The sequence below is a fragment of the Propithecus coquereli genome, unplaced genomic scaffold (genome assembly GCF_000956105.1).
Source record: "Propithecus coquereli isolate 6110/MARCELLA unplaced genomic scaffold, Pcoq_1.0 Scaffold66, whole genome shotgun sequence".
Classification (NCBI taxonomy): Eukaryota; Metazoa; Chordata; class Mammalia; order Primates; family Indriidae; genus Propithecus; species Propithecus coquereli.
Window position 1 is genome coordinate 3,170,879 of NW_012152618.1, and position 23,742 is coordinate 3,194,620.

The 23,742-nt window shown below is 38.7% G+C and overlaps 1 protein-coding gene across 2 annotated transcripts in view; it reads right to left on the reverse strand.

Moving 5' to 3' along the window:
* Positions 1–8,026: 8,026 nt before the first annotated feature.
* The window catches only part of GPR137B (G protein-coupled receptor 137B), a 43,808-nt gene continuing 28,092 nt past the window's right edge, over positions 8,027–23,742 (reverse strand). The window contains exons 3-7 of one of the 2 annotated variants that reach the window (XM_012660347.1): positions 22,949–23,171; positions 20,394–20,543; positions 17,485–17,613; positions 11,020–11,144; positions 8,027–8,533 (exon numbers count right to left, since the gene is read on the reverse strand). In XM_012660347.1, the coding sequence (XP_012515801.1) occupies positions 8,422–8,533; positions 11,020–11,144; positions 17,485–17,613; positions 20,394–20,543; positions 22,949–23,171 (739 nt within the window). In that variant the 3' untranslated portion in view covers positions 8,027–8,421. The remainder of the gene's footprint in view (positions 8,534–11,019; positions 11,145–17,484; positions 17,614–20,393; positions 20,544–22,948; positions 23,172–23,742) is intronic. The other variant, XM_012660348.1, reaches the window with a different exon arrangement.

Sequence of the window (23,742 nt, forward strand, 5' to 3'; positions counted from 1 at the left end):
GGAAAACTGTCTAAAAAGTGACTAAGTAATCTTGATAGTAAGTTAATGAGAATTATTAACTTAGTGTTCATTCAGAGTTTAAGAAAATGTGAAAATTTTGCACTTTGTGTATTATTACTGTAAATTTAAAGATCTTTTTGGTAGTGTTACTCTGCTGTTCCCTCAGTTAAAGGCTATTATTTAAACTATTTATTAGAGAAAACACTTGGTCATTTCCATTTATTGCCTTTTCTGTAAGTGTGATTTGTTTTAATCTTTGGAAAAATAGTGTATTAGAGTGTGTTCTAGGAAATTAAAAGATCTGATTGGGATAAAGAGTTCTTTTTAAGGGTTTTAACAAATTTTTTCATCACTAAGAAAATACACAAATGAGGTATTCTTAACCTGAAATTCATAATTAACTTTATTTTATCATAAATTAGATTGTAGGGGGCCAGCCTACATTTTTTCTTTTTAACTCACCACTATACTAACAAGAGGGCAGCCTACATTTTTGTGTATGTGTGTATTTCTTAAATGACAGTATGAGCGTGGCGATACTTTTACGGTCCTTGTGATATGAACTATTTTTCCAATTCACATACCTTTTGCTGTGAAGTGATACTAGACTAATGTTTGCATTGTGAAAATGCTTAGCTGGTGAATACCTCTTGGCATTTTTTTATCTCATCACTTACTTTAAAAATCCAGCACTTGATAATATAATTGACAGAAATGATTGTACCAGCTGATGAAGTAATGAAAATGAAGAAAAGGAAAATCTTCCTTCCTTCAATGGCATGAGTTTATTTTCCTCTTAAGTGGCATCTATGTAAGTCAGACAAATTATATATTAAAGTTGGTAGATTTTGAATGTTTCTCCTGTTTTGATTCTTACATTTTGAGGAGGAGCAGACAGAATAGTAATAGGTTTCACAGTTTTGAAATTTGATAAGTCAGTGTTTTGACATTTTAATAACATTGTGATTCAATGTTTGTAATCTCTGTATGTATATGAAACATTGTGCCATGTTTTTCAACTTTGCCTAGGTGCCACTGTATGTAAGAAAGGACAGCTATTTTGATCTTCATCAGCATTGCCTTCAGCTGGAAATTTGTGAACAGTTCACAGTAAACCTCTCAGCAGTTTACAAACTGAATGAAGTACCTGCAGAAACCATAGCTATTCACCAAAATACACAGATTAGGTGCATGGTATCATGGAAATTATTTGGTAAAAAAAAACACATAAATCTATGTGTCCTCTATTTTAAGTAACATCTACAGGTGCAGCTTTGATTTTGAACAGGATTCCAAATAATTTACTGTTGTACCCACGAGAACCTAGAAAGTGTGAATTAAAGTACATGTTTCTGCAATCTTTTCTGTCTTGTTTTCCCCCTCTATTTTAAGTGTTTCTTTTATGGCATGAGGATTTGATTATAATTTGTGGAGAAGGGAAAAAATATAAGTAATCTGAGGTTACTACTACTTATAATGGCACACATTGGCAGGCACTGTATTAGGGTTTTACATGCATCATTTGGCTTTAAATGCATCATGGAACCTTCACAACTGCACTAGTAGGTAGGTACAATTACTTCTCCATCTTATAAATGAGAAAACTGAGGGATAGGAGAGGCTAAGCAACTTGTCCATAGTTAGAAATTCTAATCTAGGTTGTAGAGCTAGAATTTGAGTCATAATGTGGTCTATTTGTACAATTTCATAAGTTGGCCTATTACCACTCATCTCAAAATTAGGGACTTTTAGCATCTTTTGATTTGTATTGAATCATAACACTTTTAAAATATGCTTATTTTATTTAGTTTTTTGAATAGGTAATACATTCACATGGTTAAAAACCAAATAATACAAAAAGTTATTCAGTGAATGTCTTCCTTCTATCTTTGGCCCAACTTCCTTCACACACACCTCCACAATAAATAACCTCTGTTCTTGATTTCTTACATCTCCATCCACACTTTTTTAGGCATATACAAACATGTACAAATGGAAAATCTTATTTTTTCTCTCATTTTTCACAAAAAAAGAACATATATATACTATTTGCTTTTTTCCCCCTACTTAATATTTCTTGGCAGTCTTCACATAGCACTGGATAACTTTCTCATTTTTTTTAGTAGCTGCTTGGTATTTTGTTATATAGATGTGCCATTGTTGAACTAACCAGTCTCCTGTTAATGGGCAGTTGGGTTGTTTCCAGGCCTTGTATATGTCATTTAACGGTTTTTTTTTTTTTTTTTTTGTGACCTCTTCTTTATGGAACATTTCACATTTATGTAAATATGTCTAAATTTCCAAAAATGGAATTGTGTGTTCAAAGATTATGTGCATTTGTAATTTTTTTTTTTTGAGACACAGTCTCACTCTTTTTGCCCAGGCTAGAGTGCTGTGGCGTCAGCCTAGCTCACAGCAACCACAAACTCCTGGGCTCAAGCAATCCTTCTGCCTCAGCCTCCCGAGTAGCTGGGACTACAGGCATGCGCCACCATGCCCAGCTAATTTTTTTTTATATATATATTTTTAGTTGTCCGATTAATTTCTTTGTATTTTTAGTAGAGACGGGGTCTCGCTCTTGCTCAGGCTAGTTTCGAACTCCTGAGCTCAAACAATCTGCCCGCCTCAGCCTCCCAAAGAGCTAGGATTACAGGCGTGAGCCACCGCACCCGGCCTTGCATTTGTAATTTTGAAAGATAATTGGCATACTGTCCTACATAGGCGTAGTTACCAATTCATACATCTGAAATTTATGACAGTACCTGTTCACTCACAACCTCACTAACAGGTATTACAAAAATGTTGGATTTTGGCCATTCTGATATATGAAAATATACATCAATGTGAAAATTCTTATTATAAGTAAGGTTGACCACATTTTAATATGTTTAAGAGCCATCTGTATTTCCTTTTGTGTTTGTATCTTGCCCATTTTTCTATCATATTGTTGGTATTTTTCTTATCAATTTCTAGGAGTACTTTATTTGTTAGGGGATATTAACCCTCTGTAATGAGCTGCAAATATTTTTCTTCCAATTTGTCATCTGTCTTTGGCTTTGCTAATGATTGTTTTGCCATGTGAGTTTTAAAAAATTTTTATGTAGTGTGATTTATCAATTTTTTAGTGGTTTCTGGATTTTGAGTCATAGTCAAGAATGACTTCCTCACTCCAGAGCAACAGAATAATTTACCTATATTTTCTTACAGAATATTTTTGGTTTTATAATTTTACATCTAAATATTGAACCCTTGGAGTATCCTGGCATAAGACATAAGTTATGGATCCAACCTAACCTTTTTCCCAGATGATTAACCCAGTTGTTCTAATACCATTTATTGAACAGTTCATTTTTTCCTCACTAGTTTGAGAGGCTACATTAATCATTTCTAAAATCTCGTATGTATTTAGCTCTATATCTGGGTTCTGCTTCCATTTCATTGTATTTAGTCATGTACCAGTACCACATTGTTTTTACTAGGCTTTATTTTTAATATCTGGTGCACTGGTCCTCTCTCATTCCCACTTTCCTTGTTACAGGTTTCCTAGCTGTTCTTATTTATTTTCCCATAAGAGCTTTAAAAATCCTTAACATGTGAAACATGCTAAAACTCCATCCAGCTCAGATTCTCTCTCAAGATTTGTACTTTTAACCACTTACTGTGTCATTCTTCTTTTGATACTTTACCTGATAAAGATATACTTTTTACTACTTTTTAATTACGTCAGTATTCTATTTGCCAGTGCCCAAACAGGTAAGGCAAGTAGAGGCAGCACACAGTGCCTATGTCGACAGAATTTCATCTCCGTGCTTCTGCTTTAAGGCTTAGTCTCCAGAAATGATTTAAAGACTGTTTTCATATAAAATCCTATTTCCTTTTTTATTCCATTATGAATTGTTTGTCTAAAAGTTAGATATCTGTCAAACATTTGTATGATAAGAGGGAAGGGCCCTTAAATGTAAAATCAACATACAGTGAATAAAAGTGCAAGTGTAAGAAGTTACCTTTAAAAAAAAAAAAAAAAAAAGACTATCTACCAAAAGAGCAGGACTTGACTATTCATTCACTGTTCTAGAAGCTGGGAGTATAGCAGTGAACAAAACAAACATTCCTGCCATCATGCAACTTACACATAACTAGATTATATTGGTTTACAGTGAGACTGGACCCAAAGAAATGTCAACCTAAAAGGAATGGCCAAGATAGACACCTGTGGAGAAGGTGAATGAATGGCTTCAACATGAATGACTCTTCTTGTCAGTGCCATCAAATTATCATAAACTGATACTATTAAATCATTTAAAGTCACTCCCCTTCCAACTTGTTGGTCAAAGCAGAGTCACATTCACCAAGCAACATTCTGGTATCATTTAACTTTTCCTGTGGCTTTCCTTCACAGAATCTACCTCCAAATGGGTAAGTGTTCTCCCTTTGACAAGTTTTAAATCTGCAAATATGAAGCCCAGACTTTGGGCTAGTGAATTCACCAAGGGGATAGCACAGTAAAGATACTCAGTTACACAAATTTAATGGTCCTGGTAAAGCATTATTTGTTTATCCTAAATGCACCCTAAGAAAGGTATATGGTATAAAGTAGGTATAGGGTATAAGGTAGATATAGGGTAAAAAGGTAATTGAAGCATAAAAATACTTCAATTAATGCTTTCAAGGAACACCATCACTTGGGACTGCAGAGAGGCCAGAGGGACTGTCATAGGTTAGTGAGATTCTTGGAAAAAAATCATAGCAACAGGAATCAGTAGAAAAAGGGAGGCATTCTGGGAATCTTATAGGTTAAAGAGACAAAAGTCACAGATCTAGCTCAAGAGAGTAAGTTTTTAAACTTAATAGCCCTTGATGAGAAGAATTCTATTTTAGCCTGATCCTTTCCAACAGCTCCTCCATCTGGAAGTCTTAAGTAGCATTATGCACAGTTAGAAATGTTTTTTAATAAAATTCTCACAGACAAAAAATGAGAATCAATACTAGGTGTGTCTCTGATCAGACCCATACCAGTCTATTCTTTATCGTGCAGCAATCTAAAATGAAAGGGTACTTTTTAAATAAAGTTTGTTTAGTTGGAAATCTTGATAAAGTTTCAAATACTTAGACACACAATTCTAATGTAAATTCATGTATACTGTTAAAAAATAAAAGCAATATTCTAGTAATATCCACTATATAAATATAAATGAGAACCTTTTTCTCACAGTGCTTCTCAAGCTCTAGGGTTTACTAATTGTATTCCTTTCATCTTAAAGCGGGGAGTGTTAGCTGCTCAACTAAGTGTTGGCCCAACACTAAAGCCAACAAAGAGCAGTTGTCTTGGGTTTTGGTGAAAGAGAAAATCTGGGGAGTAGTCCTGTATAAGCAGCTAAACGTGGTAATCAGCACAGCTATTAAGAATGTTCCTGATACATTCAAGAGAGAATTGGCATAACTAAATGTGATTGAAGTGTATATTGTAATAGTCAAGACTTCTGACAGCCCACAACTCTTGTATGTAACACCCTCCAGATGTATTAATCATCAGCTCAATTAAACAGGTTAATTGTAAAATGGAAAAAGAGCCAATGAAAGATATCTATACAAATCAGTTGGAATTCTTAGCTGCAGAGGTGGGCACAAAAATTATTTTCAGAAGTTACAAACATTCACATGCAGCCTTTTAGTGTTGCATCAGACTTTGAAAATTTTGTATCATTTATCCGTGATGGTGCCTTTTCCCTATATACTCTTTAACTTTCAAATTATCAAAGTTTTAATGTAATTGTGTTGCTTTAAAACAAGAGGACATTTGGGTATTTCAGAACCAGTAATCAACATTCCTTTTCCTCTCTTTGCGTTAATATTCCACATAAGAATTTTTTTTTAGTGTACCTAGTAGAACAAGTAAATTAGGAAGGTAAAGGGAATTTTAATTTTCCTTCCCTTACCATTCCTCCAATAGTTCACAGGGTATACATGATCATTTACTATGAGAGGAAGTTTGATACAATTGCTCATAGTTTTTAATATTCTGTGTTTACAACATTCCAAAGGTTTTAGCATTACTTTGTTTAAAAGGGGGAAGAAAAAATAGGTACTTGGAACATTTTTATCCTTTCCAACAAAAAAATAGTTTAAATAAATATTAGTAACTGTATCAGAAAGTAGACTATGACTTTTATCAGTTAATGCTGAGTATTTCAATTTTTCTGCCAGTAACAGAATTATAATGTTTACATATTATGATTATAATGATTTTAGTGATTCTTATCATTGTATTTTTTAAAATATATCTGCCCTTAACTGATCTAATATTGAAGGAGTTTTAAGCATATGCTGAATCTGCCTTTAAATTCTTCTAAGAATTAGTAATAAAGACAGTGTGACCCCAATAGGGTTTCTTAAAGTTATTTAGCATAACAACTTATGATACTAAGGCAATCTGAATAACAGTGTAGGGTTTGCTTCAGTGTAGAATTTTCCCTGACAAGTAACTATTTTATATGGTATGTGATGCAAATTTACCCGTGCACTGAAAGGCAAGAATGTTGTTATGTGGGATTATGCAGGCTAAAGGTATTCTATAAAAATGAAAAAAACCCAATCATGACCCATTTGAAACCTGAAATCCCAATTTTAAATACCACCAAAATAGAAGTAGACCTGATCTCTGTGAAATCAATGCCCAGAGATCAATTATTCCTGAAAACCAAAATGGTAAGAGTCATCTGAAATGAGTTGTATCATGTAGGCAGGACTTATTAATGTAAGTTCCTTTTCATTTGCCCTTCCCTCTGTCTTGAGGTGAGATTTCCTAGGCAGAGCAGAAAGATACTTTCTCTCTGGTAACAGTACTTCCTCTAGAACCTTATCTCTGTTTTATAGAAAATCAGAGCATTTAACCACCTGACAGGCAGTTTTATGGCTCCAGAATGTATACAGTGGAGGTTTTAGAATGGCACTTCTGGTTGGGGAAGTAGTATTTCATAACATGAAACTTATCACTTATAAGCAATTGTGTGGAACATGCACTTTACATGGCTAAGAGGTGTGTCACATTGCAATGCTACCGCCATTTTAAATGTGCAGCTTCCAAAAGACTGTTTATAGAGCTATTTAAAAATAAAGGACATTATTTTAAATATGGTTGGAGAGTACAGAAAAAATTATTAGGATTCTACATAGTCTTAGCTCAAGGGTTTAGGATATTTATTAAGTTTTTTATTTTTTTATTTGCGACAGAGTCTCTCTCTTGCCTAGGCTAGAGTGCCATGGCATCAGCCTAGCTCACAGCAACCTCACAATCCTGGGCTCAAGCAATCCTCCTGCCGCAGCCTCCCAGGTAGCTGGGACTACAGGCACGCACCATCATGCCCGGCTAATTTTTTCTATTTTTAGTTTGGCTAATTTCTTTCTATTTTTAGTAGAGACGGGGTTGCACTCGTGCTCAGGCTGGTCTCGAACTCCTGAGCTCAAGCAATCCTCCCGCCTCGGCCTCCCAGGGTGCTAGGATTGCAAGCGTGAGCCACCGCGCCTGGCCAGGGATATTTATTAATGCCCATTTTGGAACCTCTTATTTTCTCCTTGACTATAATAATGTTCATCGAGTTGGGAAAGGTATAGTTTTGCTGTCCTCCTGAGGTAATGGATATTAGATTTCACTGGGCTAAAAAAACTATGCAAAATCTCTGAATATTGCAGAGGAGGTTTAATAGTACAAGTCACCTACATTTTTAACATCATTAACTTTTATCATTGAATTGTATACATTAGTGCCCTACTGAAAGAAATACCAGACTTCAGACTTTTGGCACAATTTAAGAGATTCTTTGAGGCACCAACCATCTAGACCTTAAAAAAACTCCTCTAAAGAGCCAGTTACCTCACAGTCTGTTGATATTCCTTTTAATTTTAAATTTCAACATTGGAATTGCAATTAGCTTTCTAGATGTTAGGAGTCTACCAATGTGGAGCTCAGGATCTGAGTGACCTGAAGAGGTAAGGATTTGAGGAATACTTTAGTCCAAAAGCCTTAAAAAACTATTAGACCATATATTCGATACTTGTAAAGTGAATTATGCATAAATTCTGTGCAAACTGCAACATATATTGCAATAACATTCTCAAGAAAAAACCCTAGTATACTTTAGCATTATTACTTAAGTTATATAAAATATATCTTTATAAAAGTATGGATTTTCTTTAAAAAGTTTAAATTATACCCACTGAAATACCCAGGCTCACTTTTTAGTACTAAAATAAGAGTTTATCAAATCTAAATTATTGCTTAGTCCTATAGAGCCATTAGAAACCTGTAACAAATAAAAATCAAGTCCTATTTCTTAAGGAAAAGTGCCCTAAAAATTCAGCTGTCAGTAAGTTGTCTTTCTGAAGCTTTTCAACTGAGGAATCATCCATAACTGTTAACTGATGCTACCCATGGCTTGGTTTGTCAGGATCCAAAGTTGAGTCTTGTTGCAAAGTTCCTGCTTGTGCCAGGAAGCTGTTAGTTTGTTGTCCCCAATCATAGTAGTCTGGAGCAAAACTTAAAAAGAAAAAAAATTTCAGTAACTTGAAACATTAGGTAGATAGAGTTGGGATTTTGTGTAAACTATAGACAATTTCAAAATTCTTTAAAGTAGCTTCTTGAAGCCCATTTTCCCACAAAACAATGCTATGCCCAGTGATAGAAACCCACCCACTAAACTCTACTGAAAGTCTTTAAGGTTCTAGTAATCCTATACTTCTGGGCTTTAAACTAGTCACTCTGTATAAGAGGTTTTTTTTTTTTTATACAACAAATTGTATCTGAATCTTAACACGGAGTATAGCTCATAACCTATGTGTCTTTGGACAAGTAACTTCTGTGCCTCAAATTCCTCATCTGTAGAATGGAAGTAATAGCCCCTACAATAGCCCAACAACGTAGTTACTAAGTCAGTTAGTACCTATAAAGGGCTTAGAACAATATCTATTAACAATATATAGTCAGTACTCAATACATGTAAGTTGTTTTCATTATTATTATTATTTTTCCTATGTAGTGGAAAGGGGGTTCTTTTCTTCCCCCATGTAGGTAGTCAGGACTCCCTCAGCTCTAAGTCATTTCTGGCAGGTGAGGGGTTAGGTTTACTCTGGCAGAGTGTGGATTTAAAGGGGCAAAAATAATTAACAGGAAATACAATGGGGTAAACTGGGTAAGAGAAGAGTTTTAGGGAAGAGGTGAAGCTCAGAATCTGAGTGGCCTGAAGGACAACTTTGGGCCTCAGGAAGTCCTTCTTGTATCTTGGCTCACTTCCAGATTATGTTCTTTACATCTGCAAGCCCTAGGGATTGGTCTGCTGTTTTCTCAGCCACCATCTTCTATTTTCTCCAACCAGGATTTCTCTCCTCCCTGATCCACTGAGAAAACAATGTATTCTCACAGCGTTTCTTCACTTCTCCTGTCGCTAAAGCAGAGGGCTCTTTTCAGAGCCCTTTTAAGGTTTTCTAAGGACTTCTACAGTTAGTAATAAGGAGTAAGCAAGTTATCATTTCACCCCAGAGGGGAAAAATGTTAATGATGAGTCTTTAATTCACCAAGGATTGCATAAGGTAAGTTTTCAATTCTAAGAAGCTCCCCTTTCCCAGGAACAGTACAGGGATCTTGGGATGGAGAGGGGTTTGGCAAGCACCAGCTCAGCCCTTTTGGCTCCTGTAACCCCTGTGACCTTGCTGGCCTTACAGTCCCAGATTCATAGATTGAAGTGGGGACCATGATGGTCATCGGGCAGTGGGGTGTGGCCGAAGCACAGCAGGCTAAGCAAAGGGGAAGGGACTCGCCATAGTTACTGCCCCTCTTGTATGCAGACTGCCGTGGGCAAGGTAAGCAAACCTCGGAGTTCTGGGGTAGGTGTCTGCTGTGGCTGCAGCTAGTCTCAGGTACTCGGTGCCTCCCTCCTCTTTCTAGTTGCCTTCCCAACTCGCTGAAAATTAGGTGATACCAGCTCATTTATTGTCTTAACCCCTCTACATATGCTGGTTTGAATTCTTATTTAATTGCCCTATCCAAAATATTCTAAGCCATATCTACAAGTGGATATTCAAGAAAGGAGACTCTTCCTATTAAAACTCACAAGATAGTATAACATAAGCATAGGTGAAACCAGGAGACAGGGTACTGAGATATATACAAACTCTTCACATAGAGCACAGATTTGAACAAGATTGCCTGAGTTGGAATCCCAGCCTAACCACTTACTAGCTGTGTGACCTTGGACAAGTCACCTAACCTTCAGATGCCCGTTTCATCTGTAATATGAAGCTAGTAAAAGTACTGACCTCACAGAATTGTTGTGAAGACTAAATGAGTTGACACTTGTGAATCTCTTAGTCTCGACTATGTATCAGATACTGTTCTATGTGTTTATTAAATAAATATTTGTCTAAATTAAGACCAAAATAAATACCCTTGATTTAAATGAAATTTTCAATTAAGAATTTACATCATTCAAATTAGAAAATTTGGCCCTTATAAGGTATAATTTATTCTAATAAAATGAATATTATTCAATTTACTTTCTGGCTTTAGAACATGTGATTAAAGAAATCTGCCTGGATATCCCAAATCATGTTCCACTGAGTGATTCCATGGTCAAGGGCTATATTTCCCTCTTGGAGCTTCAGACTGCATATCAGCAGATTATAGGCTCTGAGAAATCCTGCAATTTTTTAAAAAGTCGATTTTCTTTTTAAACCATCATTTTCATTTACACAGCATAGCTATTAAGGGAATTGTGTTCCATGAAATATTGTTTAGGAAATGCTACTGTATATGATAATGCTATGAGGCTTTTAAAGTTTTGATGTTAGTCCCTTCTCAATCCTGAATGTTTCATATAAGTAAAATGATCTACTACTACTGCTACCCAGTCCTACACTACTTCCAACTGCACAGTTTTTATGTAGGCATTTTCTTTTAGTTTGAATCCATTTCATTGGTGCAGCCTTTCCCACCTAATGAGGCCTCTCTGACATGAACTAGGGTCTTACCTTCCCTGAAGTCCCTGAGGGGCAATATTCCAGGCAAGATCATCATCACTGTCATATCTTCGAGGGTTGTCAAAGAAATAAGATCTGGGACTGAATCCATGGCTGGGAACTATTCCAGGGTTGGTCTAGAAAGAGAAGTAATCATTCAGCATACTTCCAGACACTGCCTTGCACTAAACATAGATAAGCAAGATCTCTTTCCTGCCAGATGTGGTGGCTCATGCCTGTAATCCCAGCGACTCAGAAGGCAGAGGTGGGAGGATTGCTTGTTTGAGGCCAGGAGTTTGAGACCAGCCTAGGTAACACAGTGAGATCCCATCTCTTCAGAAAGTATTAATAAGAAAAAAAAAGCCAGATGTGGCACACACCTCTAGTCCCAGCTGTTTGGGAGGCTGAGGCAGGAGGATCACTTGACCCCAGGAATTCACTGCTGCAGTGAGCTATGATCACACTACTGCACTCCAGCCTGGTAAACAGAACGAAGTCCCGTCTGTTTAAAAAACAAAACAAAACAAAAAAATGCTTTCTTGCAGGAGACTGGAGTTGTTCTACTCATCTGAACAGAGGCTGCACCTGTTCAGCTGGAGTGTTCATTTCAGTTGTTTTTACGTTTAACAGGGATTAACCTTTCCTTTTATCAGTACGGACAATATCAGAGTTTTGCATGCAACAGTGAATCCTCATTATTTCAATCCCTTATTGAAAACTAGATAATGCCCAAATTAGCCAGACTAAAGTAGACAGACCAATTTAGATATAAATCTGTATAATCATGTGAGCTATTCCTAACAAAATAAGAAATATTAAAGAAGAAATCATTTTGGGAAGGTTTCTAATCCAATTTCCATATCCTGCCTCTATGAATCATTTCATCCTGTTTCTGTCCCAAAGCTGAGTTCACCTCAAAAAATTTGAAATGACTGGCCTCAAGTAGATCCTAGAGGTTACTGCCAATTTTTAAGATCATATTTGCCCTAGGGCAACTGTTGTGGTTTGAAAAGCCTTCTCTACGAGCAACTCCTAAAAAAGTAAAGTCCTCTTTGTCAGGAAAGATTTCAGATAAAGAGACAATCAGGACTAGATTATATGGCAGACCAAATTTGGCATATGGTTTGAAATCCTTGTACATACCGTTAGTAGACTACTTAAAAGTTAATCAATAGAGTATGAAACTAAGTGGTCACATGATGGATATATACTAGTGAATTCCTGCTTTTTTAAGACTAATGTAGCCATAAGGAGCAAAGTGGAGCTTATACAAGTTGCGATGTCTTAAAATTTACTATTTTTAACAGTTCAAGAATGTCTATGAGCCACACGCAAAAGAATGAAGTTGGACCTTTATCTCACGCCACATACAAAAAATAACTCAAAATGGATCAAAAACCTAAATGTAAGAGCAAAAACTATAACATTCTTAGAAGAAAATATAGGGGCAAGTTTTCAGGGGTAAATACAGATGCTCCTTGACTTACAATGAGTTTATCAGGATGTAACGGCATTGTAAGTTGAAAATGCATACTTTAGAGCTGCAGTCCCCAACCTCTCCATCCCCCAGCAGTGGACTGATACCGGTTCCATGGCCTGTTAGGGACCTGTTCAAAGAGCTCTGCATACCCCCCCCACGTCCTAGTCTGTGGAAAAATTGTCTTCCATGAAAGTTAGGAATGCGGGGGTGCACAGAGCAGGAGGTGAGTGGCGGGCAGGAGAGTGTATTTACATCAGCAAGCCTGAGCTCTGCCTCCCCTCCCCACCCCCATCCATGGAAAAACTGTCTTCCATGAAACCAGTCCCTGGTGCCAAAAAGGTTGGGGACTGCCACTTCAGCTTTAGAGTATCAGTTGTTTACCCCTGTGATTTCATGGCTGACTGGGAGCTGTGGCTCACTGCCCACGCATCTCCAGAGAGTATCACACCCTGTATCACTAGCTTAGGGAAAGATAAAAATTCAAAATTTGATGTACAGTTTCTACTGTATTGCTTTCACACCATTGTAAAGTTGAAAAATCCTAAGTCAAACCATTGGAAGTTGGGGACCATCTGTGTAGGATTTGGCAAAGGATTCTTAGATGTGATACCAAAAGCATGAGCAACAAAAGATAAGATGAACTTCATCAAAATTAAAAACTTTTGTGCCTCAAAGGATACCATCAAGAAAGTGGAAAGACAGCCTACAGAATGAGAAAAAAGATTTACCTGACAAAGGACTTACAGTATATCTAAAATATCAATATATAAAGAATTCCTGCAACTTAATAATAAAAAGATAACCCAATTTAAAAATGGGCAAAGGATGTGAATAGACATTTCTCCAAATATGTACAAATGGCCAATAAGCACACAAAAAGATAACCAGCATCCTTAGTCATCAGAGAAATGCCAATCAGAAGCCAAAATGAGCTATCATTTAATAGCCATTAGGATATCTAGAGTCAAAAAGGGAGATGATAACAAGTGCTGGGGAGGACGTGGAAGAATCAGAACCTTCACGTGCTGTTGGTGGGAATACAAAGTGGTGCAGCCTCTGGAATACAGTCTGGCAGGTTTTTAAAAAGTTAAACATAGAATTACCATATGACCTAGCAATTCCACTGCTAGGTGTACACCCAAGACAAATGAAAGCATATGTTCACACAGCAACTTGCACACAAATGTTCATAGTAGCCTTATTCATAATAACTAAAAGGTGGAAATAACCCAAAGGTCCACTCGATGTGGGTCATCAAGAAACTTGAGATGATAAAAAGGACACATTTAAGAAAAACCTAAAATTTTAAAAAAAACCCAGTGATGTCCATCAATGGATGAATGAATAAGCAAAATGTGGATATTATTTGGCCATAAAAAGGTATGAAGTACTAGCACATGTTACAACATGGATGAACCCTGAAAACATGCTAAGTGAAAGAAGCCAATCACAAAACCACATACTGTCTCATTCTATTCTAGAATAGAGAAATCTAGGCCCAAGGATGAGGCTGGGGCAGAAAGGGAATGGGGTTTCTTTCTGTGATGATGAAAATGTTCTAAAAGTGGCTGTGGTGACGGCTGCACATACCTGAATATACCAAAAACCACTGAATTACACATATGAACTGGGTGAATTATACGGTATTATGAATTATATCTCAGTGAAGTTGTTTAAGAAAAAGAATACAATATGAACAGAGATCCTCAAACTTTACAGCACATACAACTTACTTAGAGTGCTTAGTAAAAACGTGGGCTCCCAGAACCTGCGCCAGAGATTCTGATCTGGGTCTCGATCGTGACCTAAGAATCTATAGTCACACCAAGCACTGGGGAACTCTAAGCAGACTGTTACACAGGCTCTGAAGTTTGGCTCTAATGAGCCCACGTTGAGAGACTTACTGTACCAAATGAATTCTGGATACAAACGGTAGATAACATTTAAAGAAATGTTTAACACCTGCAGTGTGCTCTTTTGAAGTAGATAAGTATAAATTATATATTTCCCCCAAATGAATATTAGACTGTTTTTTCTCCAAGCAATTACAGAAGTTATATAGCTAGTAATGGGTTTATTAAATCATCCATATTAGAAATTTAATTTCCTGTCAAAACCTTACGATGCCAGGGAAAGACACGGTGTGGCACAGTGATTAAAATCATGGACTCTGGAGCCAGACTGCTTAGTTTGAAGCGTGGCTTTGTCTCCCACTTAGCCATGTGACCTTGAGCCTCCATTTCCTCATCTAAGAAAAGAGTACAGTAACAGTTTCTACCGTATAGGTTAATTTGTGGATTAAAGAATTTATTTAAAGTATTTAGAACAATGCCTAGCATATGTAAGTGCCATATAATTGTTAACCATGTTTACCAAATTCTGTATGTAACCATGGCATTAACTCTGGTAGTCTTGGCCAAGGATATTTTATGAACACCAGTGCTTCAAGCCAAATTTGCCTTGTATGGTTGTCTTGAGGAAAACAGCTTCTACAACTGTTCAAGTTTTAGCTACTTTTTTCATGCAAGTTCATTTTTAGTTGACAAACAACTCAGACAAACCAACGTTATTCAGACTTGGGTATTTGGCAGACACTGTCTTGAAAGTGAATGAAGTGAGCTGTCATTTCAAGGAAAGCAACTGGCAGTATTTATCATCACAATAAAATCTGAGCTTTGAGAAAAAATTAAAGATCTAGAAAACTTGTATTCCCTATCTTGATAGCGTCCCAATACTTAAAGACTTTTCTGAGATCAGTGGTGATATTAATGAATGAGATTTTTTTTTTGGTTTCATATAATGAAAACTGTTAACATTTGGAATATCTACATAACTTAGTAAACCAGTATTTTCCAAATGACCAGTGCGTGATATTCCAAAACAATGCAGGGGTAAAAGATCCAAAGCACAGAATAAACCAATGGATTTTAACATAGCAAACAATCTGCAAAGTTCATTGATATGGTGTTAGATTCCATATTGCAACTAACTTTTAAGCCACACTTGTTGAGTTTGAGTATAGTATCAAAGAAGAGTATTTGCAAATATGTTAAAAGGCTATTAAAAGACTCCTCTTTTTTGCAACTATATGAAGAAAATCAAGCCTCACAGAGATATAATTTATAATAGCCACAACAACATTCACAACAAATTGAATGCAGAAGCAGATGTGAGAATCTAGCTCTTTTCTCTTAGGCCAAACATTAAAAAGACTTACAAAATTTTAAAACAATGTTACTCTTCTCATTTAGTTTGGTTTAGAAAATATAGTTATTTTTCATAAAAATTTATATTCTAATATACAGTGAGTTTACTATTTTTAATTAATGAATATTTTTTAGATTTCTGTTTTAACTTCTAATGTGATACTACACCCACACATCCTCCAAACAAAAGCTTTCTGGGGTAGGTCCTCAATAATTTAAGAGTGTGAAGTGTCCTAAGACCAGAAACTTTGAGAACCACTGTTCTCAATAATACCCTAAACAGTAGATGCTTTTGAACACAATACCCTATATACATAAGGAGTGTTATTAAGGATGACATGTTTCCCTGGATAATGAGATCGGAGAGTACACATTAGACTATCAATATTATTCTATATTTGTTTAATAAAATAGTACTTTGAGCAATATCACATTAGCGTTTCACCCCTCAGGATTCAGATATATTAATATAATCTCTCCTTCAGACTGCCTTGGTTTAGGCATGTAGTTCCTAAGAGCACTGGAATAATGAAACACTAGATAATGAAAACCAGGATGTGATAACAACAACAACAAAAAGCACGTGGAGAGCCCAGGTGAAGCCTCGCAAGCACTGGGAGTTTTGCTTAGGAGACTCCTCACCTTTCTCTTGTTCAAACAACATTCCCAGATAACTTCTGTCATCTTCAGAGAAGGAAGAACAACAAGGCAACTGGAGTCAACCTAGAATCTGCTGCCTACCTTTCAAAAGTTTCTTTGCCCATGAGGAGGAGGTATTTAGGGCCTGACTTTACAGAAGCCTCCAGGGGGTCCCAGCGCAAGCAAAGGTCAGATAAAGTGCAGACCCACTGTAAAGAGAGCAACCTGATCCTGCTGTCTCGAGAACTTGCTAGATTTCATCCAGGCTGTAGCCTGAGCCACTGCTACTCAAGGGCCCACTGGTCAGACTGTGCTTCACCCCTCCTCCCAGCCTTGTTTCACTTTTTTCCACGCCTGGCTCATTAGTGACCATCCAGAGAGGAATAAGAAAAAGCAAAACACAATTCAGTTATTATCTGGGTATGAAATAAGAACTGTGAATTATTTGTGGAAGTCACTTGTCTGTGCTTTCCTTACCACCTAACTCTGCTCACATTGCCTCAAATCGACTTGCAATACTTTTTTCTGGGTTTCATAGATCAGTGAATCAAAAATCTACTGCTAGCTTGTGTGGCTGGACTAATTTATGGTGCAGGCTCCTAGGAGCTTTCTCCCTCTACCCGGTTTTGCGTTTTCTGTCCTGGCCCCATAAAGACATTTATATAAGGTTGGCTGAACAGAAATGTGACCAAACTAGGGGAGTGGCTCCAGCATTCTTCACAATAATGTTTTTATTTCCCTATCCTTCCATTCCCTAATCACCATCTGGCATACCATAGAGGTGAAGAACTGAGTTACCACCCTCTGTTTTCCTTTGCTAAAAGAAAAGCTTACACACTGGGTTCACAGCAAGCCAAGGATCATATATAAGCAAGGCTGTGTTGCATTAAGCAGTTAATCACGTTCCCCAGGCCCTGAGATGCAACTTAGCTTCATTTCTTTGCAAAATAAAGCTAAACTGAAAAAACACATTCTCCCTCAAAAGAGAATTACGGGGAAGTCTCAATCAAATAGCCAAGGGATCTTTTTATATCACTTTTATATATGGAAGAGGCTTTCTCCTCTGTTGAAAAGTTAAGAAAAAGTTCTAATTGCAGGTTTCATGATCAGAATTAGGAGATATTTTCTGAAAATATAAAATGGTTTACTTACAAGGTCCTTTGCAGGGTTTCTAACTCGGAAGAAGTACACTACTAAGGTGGTAGGTAGGAGTTCCCAAACAAAAAGCACCACTCCAAATAGCACATATCCGGCATCTCCCAGCTGATTCTTCAAATCTGCCTGTGAGAGGGAGAAAGGGAGAGTCACTATGCCTAGGGCAGAAGAAAGAAATTTCATAGTCTTCCTAGTGTGAACAGAGAATAATCCCAATACTATAATTCCTTTCCCCTGAAATGTGCATATTGAAATCAGGTAACAGTGACGGTCCAAACCTGGGGGGGCGGGGGGGAGACGACAGTATTTAAACCATAAGGGATAAATGATTATCTTCAAAATATTCAAAGACAGAAACTCCCAATCTGTGATGTTTTAAAACTTCATCCTTCAAAACTGTTCCTTATGTCCAAATGAACTCTCACTTAAATCTAAGCTGATTTTCAACAATCAAACAGTGAGAACATCATATTGCTAACCTTCTAAATTCTTGAGAGCAGCATGTAACTTTTGCCCCTTACTCTCATCTCTAGGATAAACATGTCAGTTTTCAAACTTTTCTTCACATAAACCATATCCTGCTCTTTACCCTTTAAAGCTATTTGCAGGCTAGCTTGTCTAGAAAAAAAACCCCAGAGTCCAGCGTTTGGCTTCTGGCCCAGGGAGATGGCCGAACGGGCTTAGTGAGGCAGTGTTCGCCTTCTCCCTTCGGAACATAAAAGGTACGCAAGGGAAGTGCACAGTGGAGTCTGGAGAGCCCTATCAGAAACGCCAGCATTTCAAAGAAAGATAATGCACCAAAATCAAGCCATAAAGGCCAATTACCTAAATCTAATTCTTTTGCCTTCTCTATTAGAACATATTTACAGTAACCAAAACTACTCATGCTACTCTTCAGAAAGATTACTGCCAAACTTTGCATCTCCTATTCCATCTACACTGTGTGTCTCAGTAGTACGTTCTTTTTCCATGGTGCACAAATCACATGTGTGACTGCAGTCATTTGTTTTGCTGCTCCTAAATCATTTTAAAGGCAACACACAGGTCTAGATAGCCATAAATAACTATCTCCTAAAAACAAAAGAATTGAAAAATTGTGATATTTTAAAGCCATTGTAAGTTTTTAATTGAAAGAAAAATTGAAATAATTATTTTGTTAAAACCAAATCTTTGTTGTTTAATGAACACATTAAACAAATGGGTGTTTCGGTGTCAGAAGACGCAAAAGTTCTAGATAGTTGTCATGGTTGCACAGCAATGTGACTGCATTTAATGCCATTGAACTGTACACCTAAAGATGGTTAAAACAGTAAATGTTATATATGTTTTACTACAATAAAAACCCAAATCCTTTGTGTATTATGAGTAAGTCTCTAATGGATCATTGTTTAAAGTTTAGATTTTTATGTATTTGATTTTCTCAAAACATGGCACACCCTTAGCAGTGCCTTGCCCCAGCTTTCCCCCGATCCTGTATGTGGGGTGTTGGTTTGGGTTGGGGATTCCCGTTGTTATTATTGCTGTTCTAATCCTTTCTTATCATAACACCTTACCTGTGCCTCTTATGAATGTCACCCTGTCCTCACAGGTTTAGCTTATCATGGTCATTTTAGTCTTTCTGCCACTGTCTTAATTCATCAGCTCAAGTTTTGAGCACTGTTGAGATTTTACAAGCGGATTTATTTGTAGTTAGGTATTTAATATTTTTCCAGAAAAATAAGGAACCTTTGCAAGTCAATTCAATGGGGATCTGATCCTATTAGGGAAGTTATGTTTCTTTACTACAATGGCTTATCTGCATGTCTCTTTTCTGCAGCGGACAGTAAACTCCCACTGGGCAGGGAACGAATCTGTTCATTTTTGTATCCCCAGCCCTTTACACAGTGCCTGAGACAAAAAACCCAATATTTGTCATATGAGCAAATGCTAGCTTAATTCTCATTTTTACTTTAAGCTTTTGTGAGCATGACATTTCACTACCTTGGTTTATTTGCTTTACAATTCAAGAATTCATGAATTTATATAATGTATTTTTAAGAAATAAAGAGTACCATATTGAGGCCACTGGTACAATGAGCTTTTACTAAAACCGTAATATCCTTAGGCACTTTTGTCTATATTTTCTCAAATGCTGTGTATATGCTCCATTTAAAAAAAAAACCTGATAACTTCATAGGTCTATGTATTTTTTGAAACCTAAATACAATTTGGTTAACCTTTGCAAATTTCACTCTTTGATCATACTATCTTACATTTTATGCAAGTACTTTAAAAAAAAATTTAAGTACTGCTTGTCAAGAACCTCAAGAGGTGGAAAGAAGCGTGTATGTGTACATGTGTAAATGTGTCTGTACACACACATATAAGCTTCCAGTTTTATCAGAAGACATGTGAAGAGGAACAAGGCAGATGCTATGATCCCATCTGACAGATGAAGATGCAGATACCACGCAGGGCAGTGACTCTCAAGGTCGCCTAGCTGTTCAGAAGCACAAACAAGGAGCTTATCCCTCTCGGCCACATGGAATGTTGAACAGCAAGTACACGTGGCCCTCCGTATCCTCAGGTTCCTCAAGCACAGATTCAACTACCCGTGGATTGAAAATACTCAAAAAACACTTAAAAAAGAGCAATACAATAAAAAATAATACAAATAAAAAATGCCATATAACAACTATTTACATAGCACTCATGTTGTATTAGGTATCGTAAATAACCTAGAGATGATTTAAAGTATGTGAGAGGATGTGCATAGGTTATATGCAAATACTACACCATTTTCTATCAGGGGCTTGAGCATCTGCAGATTCTGGTGTCCCCAGGGGTCCTGGAACCAATGCCAGAAGGATACTGAGGGACAACTATAGTCCCTTTTCTGGTAACACACCCCCAGCGTCCCCACTGACCTGGTCTGACACATTGTACCAGTCGTAGTCAAAGGAATGGACGTTCTTGTTCTGAGAGAATGATAAGATGAACAGGTTGTAGCAGGCCCGAGAGGTGTAAAGCAGTATCACGGTGACACCGATGGCGGTCACTTGACACACGGAGGAGCCCTGGAAAAGGAGGAGGAGGGGTGGCCATTCCGGGAACAGGACAGCAGCCCCTTCCCCAGACCCCACCTGGCGTCGGCCCAGTAAGCCCTTGGGGATCTCAGAGCTCTGCAGTCTCGTCGGGTCTCCTGTGAAAGCTTCCACTCTTGGCCCTCGAACCCCACTCCAAACCTCCCCCCATCCACACTCCTTCCTAAAACTTCAAGTCATCTTCGTATAGACCCCAGAACTTGGTTCAGAGATGCCTTTAACAAAGGGTTAAAATACGGGCCATTTGCCCAAGGTCTGGATTGTAAGTGCAAGAAAACCAGATGGATTATTTTGTTAAGCCTCTAACTGCCACTGCTCAGCTCCCAGAGGATCCTCTCAGGTCAGGGGAACAAGTAAACAATCTCAGAGGGACAGTGCTGTGGGCAGTGAGCACTTCCTCAAAGCCCAGAGTCTTCGAGGCTGAGAATGCAGGAGTCCCGGTGTGACACTGGGCTTGGAATCAGCAGCAGGCAGCAGTTCATGCCCTACTTTATGAAGCTACCGATTTCCAAAGTCAGTTAGAAGACCCCTAGCTCGAAACAATAAACATGACCACAAATCTCAAACGGATTTTGAGTTTTGCTTTTGGAAGTCAGTCATTAACTAAATCCAATATATTATTCTATTTTGCCAGTAGTGCTCTGTTAGCTTGTGTGTGTCATACGGGGGTGAGCCCAATGGTATTTTGACAATCTATGATTTAATCCCTCCTGTTAAAAACTGCAATTCTGTTGCTAAAGGCTTTGAATATCCCCTATATGGGAGACAACAAAACAGACAAAGTTGGGGCAAAATCAAGTCTAAAATTCACCAAATTTATTAAAAAACAAAAACCAAAAAAAACTATTCTGCTGCACTAAATTTAGGGATTTCCAAGAGTCCAGCTAAATCACAGGATGCCTTGATTGAGGCTTTATATTTTTGAAGTGAGAGGACCAGACTTTAATTCCTGACACTACTAAAGACACAATATTGAGGGAGACAGAGCTGCCCCCAGTCTTCAGACCAAAGATATACTATGGCCAGATGGGCCTCCTGACAAAGAAGGTGGCCACGGAGCTGTGTCACAGGCTGAATTCTGGAAGCGGAGGAGCTACAGAAATCGCTCGACCACTCCACAGGTGAGAGAACCAAGGCCCAGAGAGGCGAAGTGTCCGGGGGTAGGGTCCCCCAGCCCGAGAGCCGCTCCCCAGCCCCCCTGTTCACGAGGCTCCTGGGCTCGGGTTCAGAATCTGTCAATGAAGGGACAATCAGGGGACCAGGCCAATCAGAAGCACTTTGGCACCACGTCGTATTTGCATAGTTGCCCTTCTTTATATCTCTGGGGAAAGGGAGGGAGAAATGGAGACTCTAGGTGGCCAGGACAGAGTGAAGGAAAAGAATGGGCCAGGAGCTCCCGTCCCGCATCATGTCCGGCTCTGTCTCTGGACGATCAACAGGAGGGGAGTGTTGTCCTGCACTCCAGCGGCGGTGCCCGCTGCTAGGGAGAAGCTGCTCGTGGGCACAGCCAGCCCAGGCACGAGCCTCAATCAGCCTCCGCAGCAGTCGCTAGGTGTGAACCTCAGCTTCGCACCTACTAGCTGTGTGCCGTGGGGCCAGCTACTCGACTTCTTTGTGCTTCAGTTTCCTTATCTATAAAGTGGGGATTAAAATACTACCTACCCCCAAAGAATTGTGAGGATCACATTGGTTTATATGCATAAACTAGTCAAGTGCTTATAAAAGTGCCGGGGGCCCGGTGCGGCGGCTCACACTTGAAATCTTCGTATTTTGGGAGGCCCAGGCGGGAGAATCACTTGAGGCCAGGAGTTCAACACCAGCCTGGGGCAACACAGCAAGACCCCGTCTCTACAAAAAATTAAAACATTAGCTGGGCATGGTGGCACGTGCCTATAGTACCAGCTACTTGGGAGGCTGAGGCAGGAGGATCACTTGAGCTCAGGAGTTCAAGGTTGCCGTGAGCTATGATCACAGCCATTGCGCTCTAGTCTGAGTGACCCTGTCTCCAAAAAAAAAAAAAAAAAAAAGTGTCTGGAACATAGTCCATATTAGATATGTGTTTGCTATTAATGTTATTAGTACAATCAATGCACTCATTCTCTAAAACGTAGGTTAAATCATCTTATCTATAAATCAAGAGACTCAATGCTCTGCCAGTGATACTGCACACACCAACGTACTTTAAGGCATCAGGAATGGAACTATCTCGCACACAAAGTTCATGCACTACATTCCACCGTGTTGTGGCCACCACAGTAAGGCTAATCATTGGCAGGAGGTCAGGTGCGAAAGAGATGTGCCCTGTCCTGTTTGGAAACCAGAAAAGTACTGTTAGAACAAGTTTCACGGGAGAGATCTTGACCGCATTTCTGCCCTACCTTAGACTCCAAGTAGATGTTGGCCAGGGACATCTTGGAGATTTTGTAGAGACAGATGGAGAGAGAGACGGCGCACAGCACGAAGAGCGTGTCGTTAATGGCCACTCGCACGGAGACGATGACTTTCCTCTCCCAATTTCCCGTCTTCACCAGCACGGCACAGGTTAAATTCACCAACAGGAAAACGAGGCTGATGAAGAGCGAGGCCAGGTAGAGGGGCAACCTGGAAAGTACGAGAGAGATGTCAGGTGCCGTTCCCTGCATGCCGGCTGCAGTTCCCTGTCAATCTAGGACACTGCGACAGGCTCTGGTGAACGCCAGAGCAGACACAGCAAAGGCAACGGCACGGAAGAGCCCGGACTTCGGCAGCAGACATTCCTGGATCTGAATTACAAACTGACCCCAAATCGTGCCTCTGGAAGGTCCTTTACCTCCCTGAACCCCACTTTTGCGGTCTGTGGGAGGTCGTAAGGACTGAGAACTTGCACACGTTGGCTGGCGTGAGCACCCGTGGATGCCTCCGCTCACAGGGACACGCTGGAGTGCAGCGCGCCAGCCAGAGTCAGGGTTCACGCACGGCTGGCAGTCCTGCGTTGTTAGGGTGCAACTTGCAGCCCAAACTAAGACTCTGAGTCCTGGAAATAGGACTAAATAATACCTACCTTGCACGTTGTCTGTTTGCACAGTGAGTTAATATGTGTCTAGTGTATTTTAGCTCCAAAAAGCCATTGCTGGGGTCCAGCAGCATTCACCACTGGGTGGAGTTGTTACTGTGATTAGAAACCTGCTGCAGC